This window comes from Arachis ipaensis, chromosome B10, assembly GCF_059453495.1.
Source record: "Arachis ipaensis isolate K30076 ecotype BB chromosome B10, ASM5945349v1, whole genome shotgun sequence".
Classification (NCBI taxonomy): domain Eukaryota; kingdom Viridiplantae; phylum Streptophyta; class Magnoliopsida; order Fabales; family Fabaceae; genus Arachis; species Arachis ipaensis.
In genome coordinates, this window is record NC_142435.1 from 3,525,813 (window position 1) to 3,548,270 (window position 22,458).

The following is a 22,458-nucleotide window of genomic DNA, read 5'->3' on the forward strand; positions in this document are numbered from 1 at the left end:
GGGTATTAAAAATTAAAAGTATTTGTATTGCTAGCATTTTTCAAACCTTCCTCAACTCTGCCGTGATTAGGCCTAAAAAATCACCTACCTCGTTGAAAATAAATGTAATTCAATCAAATTTTCATCTGATAGTGCTATACATTCGCATAATCATAGGAGAATTAACTTTAGCGAGATAACAATACGATATTTAATTACCACATGCAGTGGCAGAGCTTGAACCAAAATTTTGGGGGGCCGGAAATTTAACATAAAAATTTAATAATAATATTTATATCAAAATAAAATTTATAAATATAATTATTCTTTAAGGTTGTTACTAATAAGATAATAAATAAATAATTCTACAGATAAAAAATATAAAATAGTTTATAATGGTACTCTTCGAATTTTTAATGACTTAAAATCTTCAATAATTGAGTTAGAACTAAACTTTTCAGCAATTTCTTTCTCAATGTAAATAACCAAACTATCCGCAAGAAAGTCGTCCTCCATCTTGTTTCTTAACCTTGTCTTTATTATTTTCATTGCTGAAAATGATCGCTCTGTAGTAGCTGTAGAAACTGGAAGAGTTAATATCAGACGAATCAATCTATCAATCAAGTAATACACTTTTGACTTTTTTGTTTCTGCTAAACATCTACATAGTTCATGAATAGTTGACAAATTCTTCATTTCTGGATGCTGACGAACATCAAGAATAAAATGCTGAAGCTGAAAAGGCAAATTAATCTTCTCTTGTTCAGTAAAGTCTTCGGGATAGTAGCTATCAACAAGAGTAGAAATCTTAGTAATGTCAAAATTTTTGTAAGCATCCTTAGGCATGAGAGTAGAGCTCAGACTTAGTAGATTCATTGCTTGATCATTAAATCTGCTATTTAACTCTTGTAATTGCTTATCAATTGTGACTAAAAATATCTCCACTCTAAAATAATGCTCAACTGTAATATGATCTTTTTGGTGACGCGAGCGTCCTTGCCTTGCAACATAAGAAGCAGTTAAATCAGGAATTAGAATATCATGTTGCTCACAAAATGATTTCACATTTTTTAATAATTCCTCCCATCTGTCATCTCTCATGCTTTGGATAAATGTTTTTGTCGAATGAACTAGTTGCACAGCATTAACTATGTCTTGAGACTGCTTTTGTAAAGCTTGACAAAGAATATCAGTTATTCCCATCATATCTTTCATCAAATGCAAGATCAATACAAACTCAAATGAGGTCATGGTATTGTAAGCACTATCTGCATCACCACGCTGAGAATAAGTTGATCCATCAACAATAATCTTTTGTAAAACAGTCAATGTTGCACCATACATATTTATCAAACTGCAAACAGAAGAGAAATGAGAACTCCATCGAGTATCACCTGCTCGTTTCAAAGTACCAATTTGATTTGCCCCTTTACCAGTTTCAAGTTCATCAATCTCTAATAAATGGACAATTTCATCTGTCTTGGTAGCATGTAACTCATCATGTCGCTTACTAGAAGAACAAATGATGTTGACGATGAAAGTCAATTTTGAAAAAAACTGATGCACAGGAATAACTTCTCTTGATGCAGCAACTAATACAAGTTGTAATTGGTCAGCAAAACAGTGGATATAGTAAGCATAAGGACAATCTTTTAAGAATAATGCTTGTAACCCATTCCATTCTCCTCTCATGTTGCTGGCGTCATCATATCCTTGACCACGAATATTAGAGACATCAAGACCATGTCGAGAAAGAAGGCCGCACAATTCTTGTTTTAGAGTTAATGATGTAGTATCTTTGACATGTACAAGATCAAGAAAACGCTCTTGAATAAAACTATGTATATCAACAAATCTCAAAACAAGTGCCATTTGTTCTCTTTTGGATTCATCACGAGCTTCATCTACTACAATGCAAAACTTAGAATCTCCAATTTCTTCACAAATATGCTTTCTCACCTTGTTTGAGAGTATATGCAAGATTTCTTTTTGAATTTGATGTGAAGTATATTTAGCATTATATGGAGCATTTTCTAACACAGTTCTTGCAACTTCATCATTGTAAGATGCTATGAGTTTTATCATTTCAAGAAAATTACCTCGATTTTTTTATTCTGGAGTCTCATCATGGCCTCTGAAAGCACAAGCTTGAAATGTAAGCCAACGAGTTGCATCAATGGAGGATTTTAGACGGAATCGATTCTTTTGAATTTTCTCAGAAGTATGATCCTCAATTACATTTTGGACGTGACTTGCCTGATTCAATAAATCTAGACATGCTCCAACTGCATTAATGTGTGGTGAGCAAAGATCTACAATATATTTAAGAAAAGCACAATTCTTTCCATCATTAACTTTTTTCCAATTTCTAAACCCTTTACTAATAAAAATATCTGACCCATTACGTCCACTGGGTTTTTTGCTAACCAAATAACAAAATAAACAATATGTAGCATCTTCAGAAGGTGAATACTCTAACCATGAAGGAAAAATACCAAACCAAGCATATTGAAATCGTCTTGGATGCTTCGTACCAGATAGAGGATAATTGTCAAGATGCTTTCGATATGGACCCTATTTAAGATAAGCTCGTCTAACCTCATCTCTCTGGTTTGGGTGATATTGCCAAATTTGAAGCCGTTTTTCAGGGTCTCGTTCCAAAGAATTAAGGTCAAACTCATCAGATGCAACTCTTTGAACTTTTGAAGGTTGTATCTCACTTTCTTCGTGATTCATTATAGTAGAAGAACTATCTACAGGTGTTGATGTTGTAGAAGTTATATGTTCCCCTTCTTGAATATTAGCCTTCTTCTTAAAAAATGTATCAATTCTTTGATTTTTCATCATTATTTTGTATAAAAATTTGAATATATATTTTGTAAAATATATAAAAAAAAAAGTTAGAAGGATAAATATTAAAATTTATAATATTTATTAAAATTTTTTTATCAATTTATCAAAATGCAATAATATCAATACTTATTAAATATTATAATATTTTTATCATATAAAAAATTAAATTAAATAAATAATAAAATATAAAATAATATTAAATTAAATAAATAAAAAATACCTGCTTGTTGAATAGAGAAGCAAAGCAAAGGCGAAGTTAACAAAGGCCCACTCACTAAAAATTATTATACAATAAATGTATGATATGGGAATTGAACTTGGATACTTTAAGTTATAAGAAAGCATTTAAACCAATTGAACTATTAAGAAAGCATTTAAATCAATTGAACTATTTTTTATTTTTGATGAAGTATTACTAATTTTTTTATAAAAAGTTTGGGGGGCCATGGCCCCCCGTTGTCTGGGTGAAGCTCCGCCACTGAGTCCACATGAGTATTTTTATATATAGAATTATCAATCAATTATGTATAGTTTTTGATAAAAATAATATATTCAACATACATGGTTATTGTTTGTTAGTTAAAAGATAACAAATTGATAAAGAAAATTAATTACAACGGGTATATTCATTCTAAAAATATTTTTCTATGTAATACTATAAAATATATCATGGTCACCCTTAATTACTACAGGTTCAACTTCCATCGACAACGGTAAAATGCCTAAATTGAGACATTTTCAGACTATAATATTTGTCAAACAAATAATTAATGAAACACTCATTCATACCTTCTCATTTTGAGTACATTTATACATAAAAAAAATAGTTGAAATAGCAAAAGTGATAAAAATAATAATTTTTATAATTTTGTATGACTATCTATATACAGAAGACCAGAAGACCATGATTATCTAACAAAATTAATTTTATTTATTACATTCAATTTGAATAAGTAAAAAATCATGTTATTTTAGTCTAGTCCTTAATTCACATGATTTAAATTTTGCTCAATATATATGATTAGATTTGATGTAATTATTAGTAAAAAACATCTTGAACCTACTGTATTCATAGATTTATTATTTTAATGAATTAATTAATTAATCTAATTAATTAATTAATACAGATAATTAGTATAACTAATTTGGTTTAATAAATTAAAGGTTTAATTATTCTGTTGGCCCTTATAGTTTCGCGAAATTTTTAATTAGGTCCTTGTATTTTTTTCTTTTAACTGAATCCTTGCACCAAAATTTTTTTTAATTAGGTCCCTACATTTTTTTTCTTTTATTTTGGTCCCTGCACCAATTTTTTTTAGTAGAGTCCTTATAAAATTAAGCCAATTACTACTAAGAGGGGCCTAATTGAAAAAAAAAATTAGTGCAGGGACCCAATTAAAAGAAAAAAAATATAGGGAGCTAATTAAAAATTTTGCAAAACTATAGAGATCAACAGAGTAATTAAACCTAAATTAGAAAATACTAACAGAACATTAAAGAAATAAATTAAAAAATACTTCCAAATCAAATTGATATAAATTATAATAAATTATGTGATATTTAAATATCTAATCAAATTAATTAGTTGATATAGTTAATTTATCATAATAAATTGTATTTAATGAGTTAAAAGAAACAAATCGCTAAACACTCTCATAAGCATGTCACGTCAACTCTATCATTAAGTGCAAATTAAAAACCTGATTTTTATATAATAGAATAGATAATAAATAGAATATTTGAGAATATAATATGTGACATATTTTAATTATAAAATTGGTATTATATAATAGATTTTTTCTGAATTCTTATTGTTTGTTCGTTGCTAATTTTTACATAATTATTTAATAATTTTTGTTTATGAAACTATCAACTACCTAATATTATAATTTAATTAATAAGAATGATGATATTAATATTTTTTCATAAGTCTTGTTATTATTTATAATTAGAAAATAGTCATAAATAAATTTATTTTCTTAATGAATGTTAATTTTATTGTCAAATTCTATATTACCTTTAAAATTTTAGCATAATTGAATCTAAGTTCTACATTTTGAAATGAATTTATTCGAAAAATTAATATGTAAATCATATTATTATTACAAAATTATTTTTTTAACATAATTAGTGGTACTTATTTAAATTATTAAATTTAACTTCTAATTATATTAAAATCAATCTATTTTATTATCTTATGTCTTCAAAAAATTTATCTTAAGATTCTTCTCTACTTTTCCATGAATGATACATTTTTTGGAACAGCTTTTTATTTATTTTAAAATACCTCTGTGAATGATATTTTCATATAAACTAAATGGATTCATGCAAATTTTTAACAAAAAATAATATATTCTATGGACTACTGCTCATATTTTCCAAATATAAGAAATTGATTTGACCTGCTCTCTTTAGTCCAATAAGATATTCCTTGTATATTTTTTTTTGTGACAATGGAAATTTAATGATATCCAAAAAACAAATGATGGAGAATTTCACCAATTTTTAACCACTAATACATGTTTACTTTTATTCTTACAAATGCATAAATTCAAGAATTTGACTATTATCATGCATCTCATCAAGAAGGTTATGCAAAATCTATTATTTGCACATTGGAAAGCTTTTATAGCATTTTTGACTAAAAAAGAAAGTTTGCTATTCATATAAATTAAATCATATGAAAGTTGTTTGTTTTATTGAACAATAAATCTTTACAAAAATGTAGACTCATAATCTCTTTTAACATTTTTAGGAACAATATTCACACATTATTGACTCGTACTATCACTCTCTTTTTTAAGCGATAACATTCGAAAAAAATATAATTTGTTGTCATTCTAAAAAATAAATTCGTCACAGGTCAACTAACATAAAAATATAACAATTAAAAAAAATTATTATAATAGGTATATTCATTTTAATAAATATTTTTTTTATTTAATACTATAAAAAAATACATTGGCCACTTTAAATTGTTACCGGTCAACTTCCATCCACAATAGTAGAATGCCTAAATTAAGATATATTCACCAAACAAACAATCAATAAAACCTTCATCTGTACTTTCTCATTTTGGGTATATTTATACATAAAAAGAAATTATACAAAGAAAAATAAGAAGAAGTAAAAGAAGAGTTGAAATAGTAAGGGCAATAAAAATCAAGATTCTTATAATTTTGTGTGACTATCTATATATAGTAGACTAGACAACTATGATTATCTAACAAAATTAATTTGTATTTATTGTACTCAACTTGAATAAGTAAGAAATTATCTTATTTTAATTTAGTCCTTAATTCATATGATTTGAATTTAGTTCAATATATATGATTTGATTTGATTTAATTATTAGTTAAAAATATCTCGTTGTCTATTTCATTCATAGATTTATTATTTTAATGACTAATAAATTAATCAAATTAATTAATTAGTACACACAATAAATTTGGTTCAATAAATTAAAAGAAATAAATTAAAAATACTAACAGAATATTAAAATAAATAAATTAAAAAATACTACCAAATAAAATTTATATAAATTATAATAAATTATATGATATTTAAATATCTAATCAAATCAATTAGTTGATATAATTAGTTCATCATAATAACTTAATTAATGAGTTAAAAAAAATAAATTAAAAAATATTTTTAAAAACATACCACATCAGCTCCATCATCAAATGATAAAAATATAATTTTTATATAATAAAAATAAATAGATACTTGGAACATGTTTCATATATGAGATGAAACTTGGATGACATTACTAATAAGTAATAACTAAGCAGGCATGTTAATTTTCTTTTTTTATTTCCTTCCATTTCTTCTGTTTCTTTTCTTAATTTTATCATTCTTAAAATAATAAAATAAGCTAATCTAACAAAAAGAAACCAAACACATCATAAGTTAATAGGGAATACCACATCATAAACTAAGCTAAGCTAAGCTAATTAAAACCCAAACACATCATACCTATCTATGCTAAACTAATAGGAAACACCACATAATTAATATGAGGAACTCAATGTATATGTCCAGCTCCATGACCCAATTATCCCAATACAGCACTCATCCACCGTCTTAGGCACTCACCAAGTTCATAAGGCTTTAGTATCCCTATTAAGTTTTCCTATGAGTTTATACTCTATAGCTCACAAGTAATTACAATGTAATACTCTTGGCTTGAGTCTTCACGTGATGTATTACAAAATGAATTAATTTAAGTATTTTTTACAATAGCTGGTTGATAATGAATTAAACCAAAAAGCTTCTGTTAACTTTAACTCAATGTAGGAGTAATATACATATAATAAGATCTCTTTATATGATTGTGTGTGATTTAATCATCACCGACCACAAAGTTGACTTTCTAAATTGCATTGCCACAACTTCCTTGTGACAAGATTAATAGATCAATCATATAAAATGCTCTAAATAATTATGACTAGTGATCGTTTATTCAGAATCAGATATATTTTGTTGAGAGAAAATAAAAAAAAAATGTAAAAGGCAAATTATTTTTCGGCTATTTTATAAGGAGCATGGATAAATTTATAACCCTAGTTAATATTAATTAGTCATAGGTTTTTGATTATTAAAAACGCAAAATTAAATATATACATTCCTCTGTAGGGAGATTTTTAATTTCTTCACTTTGCGTATCCTCATAGTTAACATACAGATAAAAAAAGAGTGTGTATCCTTTATAATTTTGTTATATAGTTCGGTTGGCTAAGAATTCACTTTTGGTTTTGTCAAATGACTCATTGTTCCATAATTTTGGTTCATGAGGCTTTATGATTATTTTAAAATTTATATAATCTATATTGTGTATATTATCTGATTAGAAATTTAAAAAAAAAAACTAAAAAAAAATTTGTGAGTACTTTTTTAAGAATTATTTATATTTTTTTAAATGTTATTTAAATTATTTTTTTATTAATTTAATATTAATAATAATTAATTATAATAAGAATACATAAAGAATACACAACATTAATCATCAAACATTTTTTTCTAATATCACAGTTTGAATGCATAGCTGAAAATTACAATATCTTTATTATTGTTATTTCATATATGATAGATGTTGAATAATATATTATTATTGTTTCTATGGATTGTTCTAGTGTTTCTTTAAAATTGTCCATTTCTATGATCGTGGTCACGTACAATCAGCCAAGATGGATTTTCTCGAGGGAGAAGATATCTTGGAGAAAACTGTAAAAGAAAAGACTACTAGAGCGATATTTAGAATAATTTTGAATGACTTTAGTATTATTCGTACAAGGACACAGGATATGACACGACACGAGACACGCCCACACCCACACGTGAATTTTGAATGACTACTAGCATCATAGAATAATACTTTTGAAAATAGCATTTTTTGTGGTTGGTGACGAAACATGGTGTATATATATATATTGCATACCATACTACTAGCCAAGAATCCGATATCGTTAAGCACGAAGAAAGAACCATAGGCGGAAATTCCAAACCCCAGCTTCCTTCTTAAAATTACAGTCTCAACTTTCACTTTCTTCACTCCGATTCCCAGGTAAGCTCTCAGATCTCATTTTCCTCATTTGGTTTCGGCGGTGGCCGATAATTGCCCCGGTGCTTTTATTCACATCATCAGTAATCCGGTGAACTCCACGGTGCCTATTGCGGCCGAGGTTCTGAAGTAGAAGGGTGTGTATGATCCTAAGAAGCTCTTTGGTGTTACTACCTTGGATGTTGTCAGGGCAAACACATTTGTTGCTCAGAGGAAGAACCTGAAGCTGATTGATGATGATGTCCCTGTTGTTGGGGGCCATGCTGGGATTACCATACTTCCCCTGCTGTCGAAGACAAAGCCCTCCGCGAGTTTCACTGACGAAGAGATTGAAGAGTTAACTGTTAGGATTCAGAAGTTGTTGAAGCAAAGGCTGGTGCCGGATCTGCTACTCTGTCTATGGCATATGCGGCTGCTAGATTCCTTGAGTCGTCTCTTCGTGCTCTAGATGGAGATGGGGACGTGTATGAGTGCTCGTTTGTACAATCAGACCTGACTGAGCTTCCATTTTTTGCTTCAAGGGTCAAACTCTGCCAGAAAGGAGTTGAGTCTTTGATTCCATCTGATCTCCAAGGGTTGACTGAATATGAGCAGAAGGCTTTGGAAGCACTTATCTGTTGTCCCTTAGAATAGAAAATCAAAAGGTTGTTTTTCAAGGTATTATGGATGCAAAATTTTTCATACTATCAATTCTGCTTCCAGTCCTATTGGTAGATAGGGAATGAGTTTCCATTCCTGTTACTGAACTGTACTCTAGTTTTTTTTGTCAGAAATATCAAAATATATCATTGTTATCATGTAAAATTGGTACTCTAGTTTTTTGTCAGAAATATCAAAATATATCATTGTTATCATGTAAAATTGGTAAGCTTTAATTTCTCATTGTGTTTTTGAATAGAGGCTGGGAGACATATTTCAAAAAGTTATGCTTACTTTGATCAACTTGAAGGCTAGTGATTAATATTAAGTCAATTAAAATTTTTATAAGGGCTATGCTCAGATATTTCAGTCAAAACAGTAAATGTGCAGAAAATCATTTGGCAATAATAATAAGACCATTGATTTATTGCTGTTACATTGGAGTTGGCAGATAAACATCCTTCTCAACAGTAATCTTGTAATTCTACTCATTAATTTATAATTTTTTCTTTTCTTTTCTTTTCTTTTCTTTTCTTATGTTCAGTATTAAAACCTTTGGAAGGAATACAAATTTAATATATTAGAGAAAGGTTGATTTTTCTTTTTCTTCTACTATTTGCATCTTAGAGTTTGCCTTTCATAGTTTCACTTTACTCTTGATGATAAACTTTTTATTTCAGCTGTGATATTGAAAAAAAATTATTTAATGATTAATCTTATGTACTCTTATGTACTCCTACTATAATTAATTATGAATTTATTATAATTAGATTAAACAAATCGATTTGATAATCAATAAATCAAATTTTTAACTGGTTTAAATTAATATTTTTTTATAAAAAATAATTATAATATTTTAAATATAAAAAATAATATTAATATAAAATAAAAATTTTATATTAATATATATATATATATATAGAAAAAAGGGTTATGATTTAAAATTTTTAAAACTAATATTAATATATATAAATAAGAATATTTTAGTTATTTTTTATAATAAGAATATTTTAGTCATTTTTAAATATTTATCTAAATCAATTTGTATGATTTAATTTTGACAAAATAATACTATTTAATTAATTATATGTATTAAATTTTAATTATTAAAAAAATAACTTTTATTTTTTAAAAAAATTATTTTAAATATCTCATCTGAATGACCTTAATAAATATATAATGAACAACCATTCTCTCAAGCAACTGAAAAAAAAAAAAAAAAACTAAATAGCCTAAGACCCCAACAATAAATTAAAATTAAACGCCTAGAAAGTAGAAACTAATTGTAATTACTACAAATTAAAATTAAGCGCCTAAAAACTCATTGTAATTACTGCTAATCATACGGATAGATAAGACAAAAATACAACAAAAAAAAATCAAACAAAAAGCACGAGAACAAGTAAGATAAGAAAGAGCGACAAGTTGGTTATGCTGAGGAGAGGAATTGATCTTCCCGCACGAGAATGATGAGAAGGAGAAGGTGCAGATGTAAATGCTGGTGCCGGTGCCGGTGAGTGTGAATATAGTGGCTCTGGCTTTGGATTATGTTCGGCCAAAACCTTGACAATCATTTTCTGTCCTCTGACACAGTGGCCGCTAACCCCGCTAATGAAGTAGTACACTCCAGGATGCTCAAATTTAAAGACAGTGTCACCATTGTTAGAGAAGAACATTGGCTTCGTGGATCTGCAGCTTTCATACTCCTCTTCACTCACCACCAACACCGAATCTTTAGAATACTTGAAACCTGTGTACAAACAATCATATCCCAAAATTAAACTACATAAAATATATGTTAAATAAAAAATACACAATAAAAATAAATTAAATCACATATATATTTATATACAAATACATTAGTCGTTAATTTTAGTAGCTAATCTTAATTTTAGTAGTTGATCTTAATGTACATATAACATTTTTGTAAATCATAATTAAAAAAAACATATAAGTTATTGAAATAATGAGGATACTTACGAAGAGTGTCATCAACTTTGAATCTGTTTTGGGATGCCCATTGATTATACATTTGATCGTTGTTTCTTGACTTAGGAACAACCCAGCCATTGTGACCCCCAACTTCAAACTCAGTACAATTCACTCTTGACGGCACACACAATATAATAATCAAGGAAACCGAAAATAATAATGAACAACTTCTGAATCGATTGTCCATATTTGCTGATTTTGGATCTCTCTATAGGGAGCTTTAGTGCGTGGTGTGAGTTTTTTAAAAGAAAATTAGTTGTTCAGGTTTGGACTTATAAGAAGAAAGTAAAAGCACGTTTGTTAGCGAAGATTTGGGAGAGTAATTAGGAGCACTTCCTTTGAATTTCATTACTTCCTACATTTGCTTAACTGATTTTCAAAACTCGAGTAAAATTAGCAATACAATTCTCTCAGGTAGTTTTTTCCTTAATTAACAATTATTATTAGTGTATTGTCGTCAAATATTTTTAAAGTTAATAATAATAATAATAATAGTAATAATAATAATAATAATAATAATAATAATTATTATTATTATTATTATTATTATTATTATTATAAAAGTACAGATAATAACACAAAATAACTCTAGCTTGATAATTAAAAATATCTTCTTATTAACTATTAGTATTAAGTTCGTATAGAATTTTTCGTCCAAAAAAGCAAGTACATATATAATTTTTAGAGAAGTATAAATAAACTTTTAACGTACGGGGGACTATATATAATATATATATATATATATACAACATCTTCAGCGATGTTAACATTAACAACTTGTAAAATAGTTTCATCTTCGGGTATCAAGAATAGTGTTTTATTTACTTTTGGTTTTGTCAAATGACTCATTATTCCATAAGCTTGTTCATTAGACTTCATGATTATTTTGAAATTTATGTAATCTGTATTGTGTATACTATATAGTTGGAAATTCAAAAAAAAAAAAAAAACAAAAGAAAAAGAATATTTGTGAGTATCCTTCTTAAGAGTTATTTATACTTTTTTAAATATACTTCGATTATTTTTTTATTAATTTAATATTAATAATAATTAATTATAATAAAATATATAAAAATACATAAAATTAACTATTAAATAGTTTTTTAATTTTTATTTATTTATAAATTTTAAAATAAAAATAATTTATTTTTTTTTCTTTTTTCAACTTTTACTCTTTTTCTCTCTTTTAGTTTATCAAATTATTAATATTACAGTTTAAATAACTTAAAACATGATTTTTTTTTTTCATTAAATCTTACAATAGAGCTAAACTATGAAAAAATTTGCACGATTTCCTGCATAAAATTACATTATTGATTGAACGTATCACTGAATAAAATTCTGGTATATGTGATCTCTCTCTTAAATTCTGGTAAGCCTGTTTGAATGCGTAGCTGAAAATTATAATATCCTTATTATTGCTATTTTGTGGATGATAAATGTTGAATGATATATTATTATTGCTTCTATAATATGATGATATAGAGCGAGTCTTTTTTTAAGAGAATAAAATCTAATATCTAATATATAATATTATCTAATATGATATAGTTACATTCAATAACATCAAATTAATAGTTTTCCAAATTCGTATCAAAGGAGAGGAAATACGATTATGAAACCCAAAATTCCAAAATATATAAAAATCTAATATCTAATATATAATATTATCTAATATGATATAGTTACATTCAATAACATCAAATTAATAGTTTTCCAAATTCGTATCAAAGGAGAGGAAATACGATTATGAAACCCAAAATTCCAAAATATATGGAGGCCTTGTTGAACCTGCACGCAACTCGTATTTGAAAATTTCAAATAGACTTTATTAAATTAATTAAGTTCTCATCACATGCAATATAAGAAATTTCCACGTGTCACGGAGTCAAACGTGTCGGTACACCAAATAGAAGGAAATAGCCGTTGGATAGGATTTCACAGGCAGATGTTGCGCTGTCAACAGTTCAGGTTAGTCAGTCAGATTAATCAACATCAATACCTTTTTTAAAACGGTTTTAAAAAATAATCCTAACAGTTTAATAACCAGAGATTTGACCGTGAATACCTTATGTGATTTTATTCCCTGTTTGTTTGTCTTACACTATGAAGAGTGTCACCATAATATTTGCACACCACATGTTATTATTCGAAACAATGGTACATCATAGGATAAATATTTTATCTATGCTAAATATATATAAAAAATTAGTTATTAAATTAATTATTTATATAAAATATATATTAAAAATAAATTAAATAATAATATATTTATACATAAAATATAATAACTGATTTAAAAATTAACTAATTTTTAATGTTATAATATTTTTGTAAAATTTTTAAAATTTTGAAACAAGTAAAGACTTTGTCGTACTCAATTAATTATATTTTACTTCGATATTATTCTATTATTATTTTTATTTTAAACTTAAAAGTTAATAAAATAGAAAAATAATTTCAATAAAATAAAAAATTTGCTCACGTAAAAATAATTCAAGATGATAACAGTTTTAAGTAGTGTCTATGATTATAATAGTTAGATTTTTAATTTAATTCTTAAAATTTTTGATATTACGATTTAAATGAGTCAATTAATTTTATAAAATTTATATTAAATTTTATAATTTTATAATTTAAATTTTATTATAATTTTATATTTTATATATTTCATTTACTTTTTTAATTATTAATTTTTTTAATATTATAATTTTAAATGAATCAATTAATTTTACAAATTTTATTATGATTTTATGTTTTGCATACTTATTTTTTTTTCTAAAGTTACATAAAATTTCAATTTAATTTTGTTATGATTTTTGAACGGTAAGAGTAAGACCGTGAGACAATTGGATGCGCAAACTCATGAGAAGCTCACACGTACCCCTCAGTTTTGTTTTCTTTTTCATTTTGGTTTTTGCTGCTTTCTTCAGTCCAACAAAATTAACCGGTTAAAGTAAAATAGAATTCTCTTTTTGTATAAAAAAATAACTGATAAGTAACAACAACCACCTAACTAAAAAAAGGTAATAACAACTAAAATACTAAAATAGGTGTACCTTTACGTGGCATTGAGTCAATGATTAAATTATCAGCACAGTAGTATTAAAATTTTAAAATTGAAAAAGATAATAAGATAATAAGATAATAAAAGCATGAGAGAAATAGCAAAGGAAGGTTAATGGTAGAATATACTCTTCCTTATAAAAGCATTCCTCTCTATAATCCCTCGCTCTTCTGTCTCTACTCTCTACCTTTGAATCAATTTTAGGGGTATTCACACAGAAAACAAACAGAAACACAAAAGGGAAAAAAAAAAAAAAAAAAACCTAAAAAACAAATCAAAACCACACACCCTTAGCTTCTCTCTTCCTTCCTTCCACCTTCTCCTAATACGCCCTCCAATGGAGGAACACGCTTAGACACACACAACAAAAGAAAATCGTGTCTTCTTTCCTTCGTTTCAATAGAAAAAACGGTACCAAACATTGAAAGCTCCAATAAAGTAGAATAAAATCCTAATTAGCCATCCATGGCGGGTGTGGTTTCGAAGCAGCCCATGAGCACCACCACAACACCCAACAAAAAAGACTCAACGTCGTCGTCATCATCGAACCTCCTGCTAGGTCGGTTTGAGATCGGAAAACTGCTAGGTCACGGAACATTCGCGAAGGTGTACTGCGCAAAGAACGTGAAAACCGGAGAATGGGTGGCAATAAAGGTGATAGACAAAGAGAAGATCCTAAAAGGAGGGCTGGTGGCGCACATCAAGCGCGAGATCTCAATCCTCCGGCGCGTCCGCCACCCTAACATCGTTCAGCTCTTCGAGGTAATGGCAACCAAAACCAAAATCTACTTCGTCATGGAATACGTCCGCGGCGGCGAGCTCTTCAACAAGGTTGCAAAAGGAAGACTCAAAGAAGAAGTCGCCAGAAAGTACTTCCAGCAATTAATCTCCGCCGTCGGATTCTGTCACGAGAGAGGCGTCTACCACCGCGACCTCAAACCCGAGAATCTCCTCCTCGACGAGAACGGTAACCTTAAGGTCTCCGATTTCGGCCTCAGCGCCGTCTCCGATCAAATTCGCCAGGACGGTTTGTTCCACACGTTCTGTGGGACTCCGGCCTACGTGGCACCGGAGGTTCTCGGTCGAAAGGGCTACGACGGCGCAAAAGTTGATCTGTGGTCTTGCGGTGTCGTTTTGTTCGTTTTGATGGCAGGGTACTTGCCGTTTCACGATCAGAACGTGATGCAGATGTATAAGAAGATCTACAAAGGTGAATTCCGGTGCCCTAGGTGGTTCTCCCCTGATCTCGCCAATCTCCTCACCAGGCTCCTCGACACTAAGCCCGAGACGCGGATCGCCATTCCCGAAATCATGCAGAACAAGTGGTTCAAGAAAGGCTTCAAGCAAATCAAGTTCTATGTCGAAGACGATAGGCTCTGTAGTTTCGATGATACTGAAAACATGATCATGGAGGATCATAATGTTAATAGCATTAATAGCAGTAATCATCCTTCTAATATCAGTAACTGCGGAGACGATGACAACGCTTCTGTTTCGGATTACGCTGAATCTGATTCTGAGGTTGAGATTAAGAGAAGACATAGCGTTAGCAATCCTCCTTTGCCTCGGCCTGCGAGTTTGAATGCGTTCGACATAATTTCGTTTTCCAAGGGATTCGATCTCTCTGGATTGTTCGAGGAGAAAGGGGACGAGGCCAGGTTTGTGACGTCGGCGCCGGTTGGGAAGATTATATCGAAATTGGAGGAGATTGCACACTTGGTTAGATTCTCGGTGAGGAAGAAGGATTGCAGGGTGAGCTTGGAAGGAACAAGGGAAGGTTTGACGGGTCCATTGACGATTGCTGTTGAGATATTCGAGCTGACACCGAAGCTTGTAGTGGTTGAGGTGAAGAAGAAAGGAGGAGACAGAGCAGAGTATGAGAGGTTCTGCAACATTGAATTGAGGCCTGGCTTGATGAACTTGATGAAAGAGGAGGAATCCTGTTCATCCAGTTTTAGTAGCTCTGCTTCTCCTGCCAATGGAATTAGCAGCGATTCTACTCCTCATTATCATCATCACCATCCCCCATTGCTGCGTGTGCTTTCAGAACCTGCCAATAAGATATCTTCTGCTTTGGATGATCCTGTTGAGTATCGACCTCCAGCTTCAGAGGCTTAATTTAATTCGTTACAGAGTCTTTGTGTATGTATGGTAATTCATAAATTAAATTCTTTTTGCACCCTCTATTACCAGGAGTAGGTTTGCATCTTTTAGTGATGCTATCATCAAATTTATATCTTCTAATTCAAAAGTATAGTTAAATGGAGTATATATTTCTACATGGCCCTCTCTTCTTGCATGCCACAAACACTGTTTTACTTTTGCTTCTTGCTTATTTATTTTATTTTATTTTGCTCCAATTCAATAAGGTTGTGCTGCGTTATTAAAAATACATGCTATGCTCTGCTACACGTCTTTGATAATCTCTTTGGTCTCTGCCGGAGATCTGCAGAATATTGTGTGCAAGTGTAACTGAGTTGTTTGGTTATACGGGGTGTATTTGTGAAATGATTTATAAATTCGCAAATTTAACTTTAATAGGTAAAACCAAAAGGTAAGTCTTTTAAAAAATGGATAAAAAAGCCCCAAATAATATCACCCTTATTTTTAACCTATTTTGTAAAAATATAATAAATAAAAAATATAAAAGTTGTATGTGGCAATATTATCCAGCTCTACTGAACCAAAGGAACAAGCAAGAACATTTGCAGATTTTTAGGCTTCTTTTAGTTTGTTGACGAAGACACTCAAAAAATAATACTCAATTTGTTCTCTGAATTTTTATGCTAGTTTTAGTTTAGTTTTTGAAGTTTTAATTATCTCTATTTAGTCTCTAAATTTTGCGAATATGATTCATTAATTTTTAGAAATTTTGACACACAGATATTAACGAAATGTCAATATGAACATCTAAATACCACGAACTCTCTATGATGATATTATTTTTATTTTGACATTCAAATAAATAACCCAAAACCAACATTGGAAGTAGTATTCATAAAGTTTTGGGACTAAATAGAAGTAATTGAAATTTTAGGGATTAAATTGAGGTTCATGTATAAGTCTATCAAATTGAATATTAACTCGGACACAAAGACTAAAATTGTGTTTGATAGATAAAATATAAATAAAAATATTGTATTTAGAGATATTATATTATTATGTTTTTTTTATATAAAAAAAAACATAGAGACACTAGATGGAAATATAATTTATTTTTAATTTTTATTATTAATTTTTTTATTATTTTATTTGTTTTTTAATTTTGCGTGAAAGAAAAAATAAAAGTGTTCATAAAATACCTAAACCTATAATTGCATGGACTTAGACGTGAAGTCCATAATGAAGGCTTCTATTTGTTAACTAAGGTGATGAAATTGTTTGATCTCTTCGAATAAATGATAGTGGGATATTTACAAAAAAAATTCTAATAGTTAAATTAACAAGAATTTTAATATGTTTTAAAAGAATTGAGATAAAAAAATATCTAAAATTGACGAAGTATTTATAAAGGAAGTAGTAACTTATCTATCACTTCTATATCTCTCACTTATAGACTTATAGTAATAAGAAGTTTTTCTCTAATTCTTTGGAAGGTGATCCAAGGTTGCAGAATTTGTTGACTCGTAAATAATATTTGAGATAATGAAAAGACAAAGTTTTGCTTGCTCTACAAATCGAGTCAATCACAAATTACGAAATTTGTGCTATGAACAAATTGGGTCGGTGAATCTATGATTTTGTTGGATTAGATCTGCAAATTTATTGAGCTTCTATAAGATGACCCAATCTTATTACACTTTTATTGATCTTGAGTTATTTGAATCTGAAAAAGAATAAATTAAATTTTTATTATTTATTTTATTTTTATTTAATTTATTATTAAATAAAATATAAAAATAATAATTTTTTATATTTTTATCGTTTGTATTTTATTCTCGTAACGTTATCTTATCTTATCTTATCTTATCTTATTCGATTTTTTAATCGAAGGCGGCCTTAATGAGCTAGCTAGAACATGACCATTCAACCCGAAATTTATGTATGTGTTGGTATTTTTTTAAAATTTATTTTATTATAATAGGTAGGGAGAAGATTAAGAAAAAACAAAAAAAGACGTACTTAGACACATCGAAGTCCTCAAAAAGGGAAGAAATTCAGTAGAGATTATCTAATACCAAAAGGATAAAAATTTCCCTCCACTAAGAATCCTTAAAAAAAAATTTCCAAAATTAGCACGTCATATAATAAGTATGGGCCACTAATAAGCTATGGAATAATTGAGACAGCTTCTAAATATAGTTTTCATGTGTTCGGACTACTATGAATATAGCCATAAATATTCGTTCTTTCTTTATACTTTGAGGATCCGAATTCCTGAAATTTTAGCGTTATTTTTTTCCTTATAAAATTTGTATGTATGTGCATTGTTCCTAGAGAGTTTATTAAGGTAGTGTTTAGTAGAGAGACAAAGATTAAAAGACTGAAAGACTGAGAGACGGAAATTTAGAGACAGAAATTAAAATAAATCTTAGTATTCTGTTTGATATAAAGTTTGAGACAGAAATTGAAATAAGAATGAAATTCTAATTTAATTTGTCAAAAGATAAAATTGAGATTAATTAATTGAAATAAGTGTATTTTAGGTATAAAATATTATTAAAAATTCAGTCTTTATTTCTAAAAATTTTAATATTCTGTGTCTCCACTTTTTGGAGGTACTGAAATATTAAAATTTTAAAGATAGAAACAAATTTAATATCAGTCTCTGAATCAACAAACATAATATTAAATCTCAATCTCCCAGTACCTCAAAACAAATGCTACATAATAGACATAATTAACTGTATCTATGCAAATAGTGTGCCACCATTGATAATTATTTGATCTCATATGTATGGTGCATTTAACACGTTGTCTTTGGCCAATGCCATGCAAGAGAGTAGTGGTGGCTAAAGCTGAACCAGAATTGGTTCTCTCAACTTGTTCGAGTAATCTAACATCAATCTTGTTTCTTGTTGCTTTCCTTAGCTAGGCATGTGTGGTCCACAATCTGAACCGTTGCTTTCAAATTATTGATAATTCTATTAGAGTAGCAAATGGAACCAAACCTTAAGGACCCAAACCTCTTCATAGTGTCTCCCTTCCTCTATTATTAGTTATATTACTAGCTATCCTCCACAAAATAACAAGAAGGAAGATCTAAATTCCTAAGGATATAACATATATTATAGCTGGCTCCTCACGTGAAAATGTAAGTGAAAATAATAACAATATTATATTGATAAAATTCCACTTCCCTCCCTTACGAGATGTTAAAATGATACTCTCCTCCCTTCTATTTTATAAATGTACATTCTCTTCCCTTCTAACTTTTAAAAAACATCTTCTTTAATTCATTTTAATTTTTTTTATGTTAACTAATATTAACTTTATTCATTTTTAAGAAAAAATAAATTATTTTTTTAAAAAAATACCCATTAACAAAAATTTTATTTTTTATCATTAAATTTTACTTACCAAAATACCCTTTAATAATTTTTTTTATTGATTAAATTGTATTTTTATCAAAATATTTTTTAAAAAATTAATAATTAAATTATTTTTTCTAAAATACTTACCATTCAATAATTTTTTAATTATTAAATTATGATTTTATCAAAATTTTTGTTAACAATTATTTTTATATTTTACTATTAATTTTTTTATATCAATATATATTATTTTAATATTAAATAAAAAAATATTACTACTATTAATATATATAACAATTAATATATATTGATGTTAAAAAATAATTTTACTAAAATTTTTTATTTAATATTAAAATAATATATATAGATATCAAAAAATTAATAGTAAAATATAAAAAAATTATTAACAAAATTTTGGTAAAATTATAATTTAATAATTAAAAAATTATTAAAGGGTATTTTTGAAAAAAAATGATTATTAAATTTTTTGAAAATATAATTTAATTAATAAAAAAATAATTTATTAAAAGATATTTTGGTAAGTAAAATTTAATAATAAAAAATAAAATTTTTGCTAATGGGTATTTTTTTAAAAAATAATTTATTTTTTTTTAGAAAATGAAAAAAGTTAACGTTAGTTAACAAAAAAAGTTTAAAATGGATTTAAGAAGAGATTTTTTAAAAGTTAGAAGGGAGGAGAATGTACATTTATAAAATAGAGGAGAGAGAAGTGTCATTTTAGCATCTTGCAAGAGAGGAGAGTGAAATTTTCTCTATTATATTAAAATCAAAGTTGTTTTTTGTATACCAAAATTAACTATTAAAATCAGTCATTATAAATACATATATAATTTAATTTATTTTTAATGTATATATATTTATATTTTAATATATATTTTATATTAATGACTGACTTTGGTAGTTGATTTTAATGTACATATAATATAATCGTACTAAAATTATGTTAAATAATTTAATGTTAAACAATCATATATATTTCAACTATTATGTGAATAATAACCTTATATATTCAACCGAAAACAACTAGTTACTGGCTTACATACGTGAGGACACGATAATACCGAAAATATTAACTAATATTAGATAAGATTGTATATTAGATAAAAAAAAATTATTATGTGGTTAACTATTTATCTTTTTCAAGAATAACCACTGAATTATTTTAGGCACGGATATTCTTAGAAACCCAAAAAAGGAACCATTCGTAACCCAAAAATATGGAAAATGTTAGGCCTAATGTGTTAATTTTGTGAAGAAATTCGCGTTTTTTGAGTATAGTGGAGTGCTTAATTAAAATATTTTGCAGTTCGACATATATTGAATTTTATGTTGAGTTGTTTACTGATGATAGCATCACTTTTTGAGGGGGACCTTTTCAGTTTAGATTATTTCTTGGTGGATAGAAATTTCTTGATTTATTAGGTAACTGTTGGATTATGTAGCGTTGAATGTGGAAAAATTGGTGGTTATCATAAAAGGACGAATCAAATTTGGACTTTATATAGGTGATAAGCTATCTTATGTGAAACATGTCCGCCAAGGATTTGAAGCCGAATATTTAATTATTTATTCATAGCAAAAAGCTAAGGGTCATTTTCCATTGTGCATTTTTTCTTTTATAACTCTAATCACAATTACTTTATGCCAAACCAATCTTGCACAAAATGTCCACTAGACTGGACAAGGTTGGTCTAGTTGTGTTTCTTAATTGGGCGGTTAACAACAAAAGGACACAAATAAGAAAGGCTAATACGATACTGATTACTTAATAAGTGACACGTGAATGTTTTGAAAAGTGGGGTAGTCATAAATCATTAAAATAAACTTTAGTTTCAACATCTCAGCATCTCGTGCACTTGTGACTTGACACAGAGTTTAGATTTAAGAATTTATTTTATAAAATATAAAAAAAAAATTTTAAAACAAATTTTAAAAATATTATTTTTTTATAATTTATTTTTTATTAATATTTATTAATTATTATTAGAATAATTATATATATTATGTAGCAGACGAAATTCAAACTTTCAACACTTATTTAAGTGGATAAATAAATTGACCACTTAATCAACTCAAATTGGTTATCAGGCAAGTTTATGTAAATGAACAAATTTGTCAATGTGATTATTAAGATTAGTATTAGGCCTAGTCCCATTAGAAAATTATGTTATAAATAATAATATGATATAATAGTGTGGATAGGCATGATGTAATTGAAGGTTCTTGACCTTTTTTTTTGCAAACATTTTTGTTCCTCACCGTTAAAAAATACTTTTAAGTTCCTATGTTCTTAAAAGTTGGATGGATCAGTCCATCCGTCCAAATGCCTCCATCAGACTCAACGGAAAAGTCTGACGTGACTCTCGTAATGCTTGTCACGCGTACGCGTCGCCTGGCAGACTTTCCTCTCACGCGTAGGCGTGTGTCATGCATACGCTTCGCCATGAATTCAGCAAATCTTCATTTCTTCATGAATTCTTTACTTTGCATGTTTTTTTTTTTCCATTTCTTTCAAGCCATTATTTCCTTCAAAACTTTAAATCACTCAAACAAACATATCAAGGCATCGAATGGGAGAAAAGTAAATTAAATTTAGCAATTTAATAGCCTAGAAAGCATGTTTTCAATTATTAAGCACACTTAGGAGAAATTCACAAAATCATGTTATTTTAGTGAATAAATGTGAAAAAGTTGATAAAATCCACCAAATTCAATACAATATAAACCATAAAATTGTGATTCATCAACTTTTCCACACTTAAACATTAGCATGTCCTCATGCTAAACTCTTGTAGTTCATCAACTAATATACAAAATGCGTCTACCTACTTGGTTAAAAATGAATCAATCTCCAAGAATATATATGAACA

The 22,458-nt window shown here is 28.0% G+C and overlaps 2 protein-coding genes and 2 pseudogenes across 2 annotated transcripts; 2 read left to right on the forward strand and 2 right to left on the reverse strand.

The window, feature by feature from the left end:
- Positions 1-369: 369 nt before the first annotated feature.
- Positions 370-2,823, reverse strand: LOC107619944 (uncharacterized; annotated as a pseudogene).
- A 5,423-nt stretch (positions 2,824-8,246) lies between these two features.
- On the forward strand, positions 8,247-9,166 carry LOC107621622 (malate dehydrogenase, chloroplastic-like; annotated as a pseudogene).
- A 1,247-nt stretch (positions 9,167-10,413) lies between these two features.
- LOC107619945 (early nodulin-like protein 6) lies at positions 10,414-11,213 on the reverse strand. Its single transcript, XM_016322172.3, has 2 exons — positions 11,015-11,213; positions 10,414-10,784 (listed from the first exon to the last, which is right to left on the reverse strand). Exons 1-2 carry the CDS (start codon positions 11,211-11,213, stop codon positions 10,414-10,416), a joined length of 570 nt encoding a protein of 189 aa, XP_016177658.1.
- Positions 11,214-14,212: 2,999 nt separating this feature from the next.
- LOC107623421 (CBL-interacting serine/threonine-protein kinase 12) lies at positions 14,213-16,374 on the forward strand. The gene has a single exon (XM_016325670.3). It carries the CDS (start codon positions 14,559-14,561, stop codon positions 16,209-16,211), a length of 1,653 nt encoding a protein of 550 aa, XP_016181156.1. The 5' UTR covers positions 14,213-14,558; the 3' UTR covers positions 16,212-16,374.
- Positions 16,375-22,458: the final 6,084 nt, after the last annotated feature.

Excerpts from the sequence above, each read along its gene's own strand:
- LOC107623421 (XM_016325670.3), top strand. The coding sequence starts at position 14,559 with ATGGCGGGTGTGGTTTCGAAGCAGCCCATGAGCACCACCACAACACCC.
- LOC107619945 (XM_016322172.3), bottom strand. The coding sequence starts at position 11,213 with ATGGACAATCGATTCAGAAGTTGTTCATTATTATTTTCGGTTTCCTTG. Across the intron at positions 10,785-11,014 it reads CAAAGTTGATGACACTCTTC|GTTTCAAGTATTCTAAAGAT; the intron begins GTAAGTATCCTC and ends GTTTGTACACAG.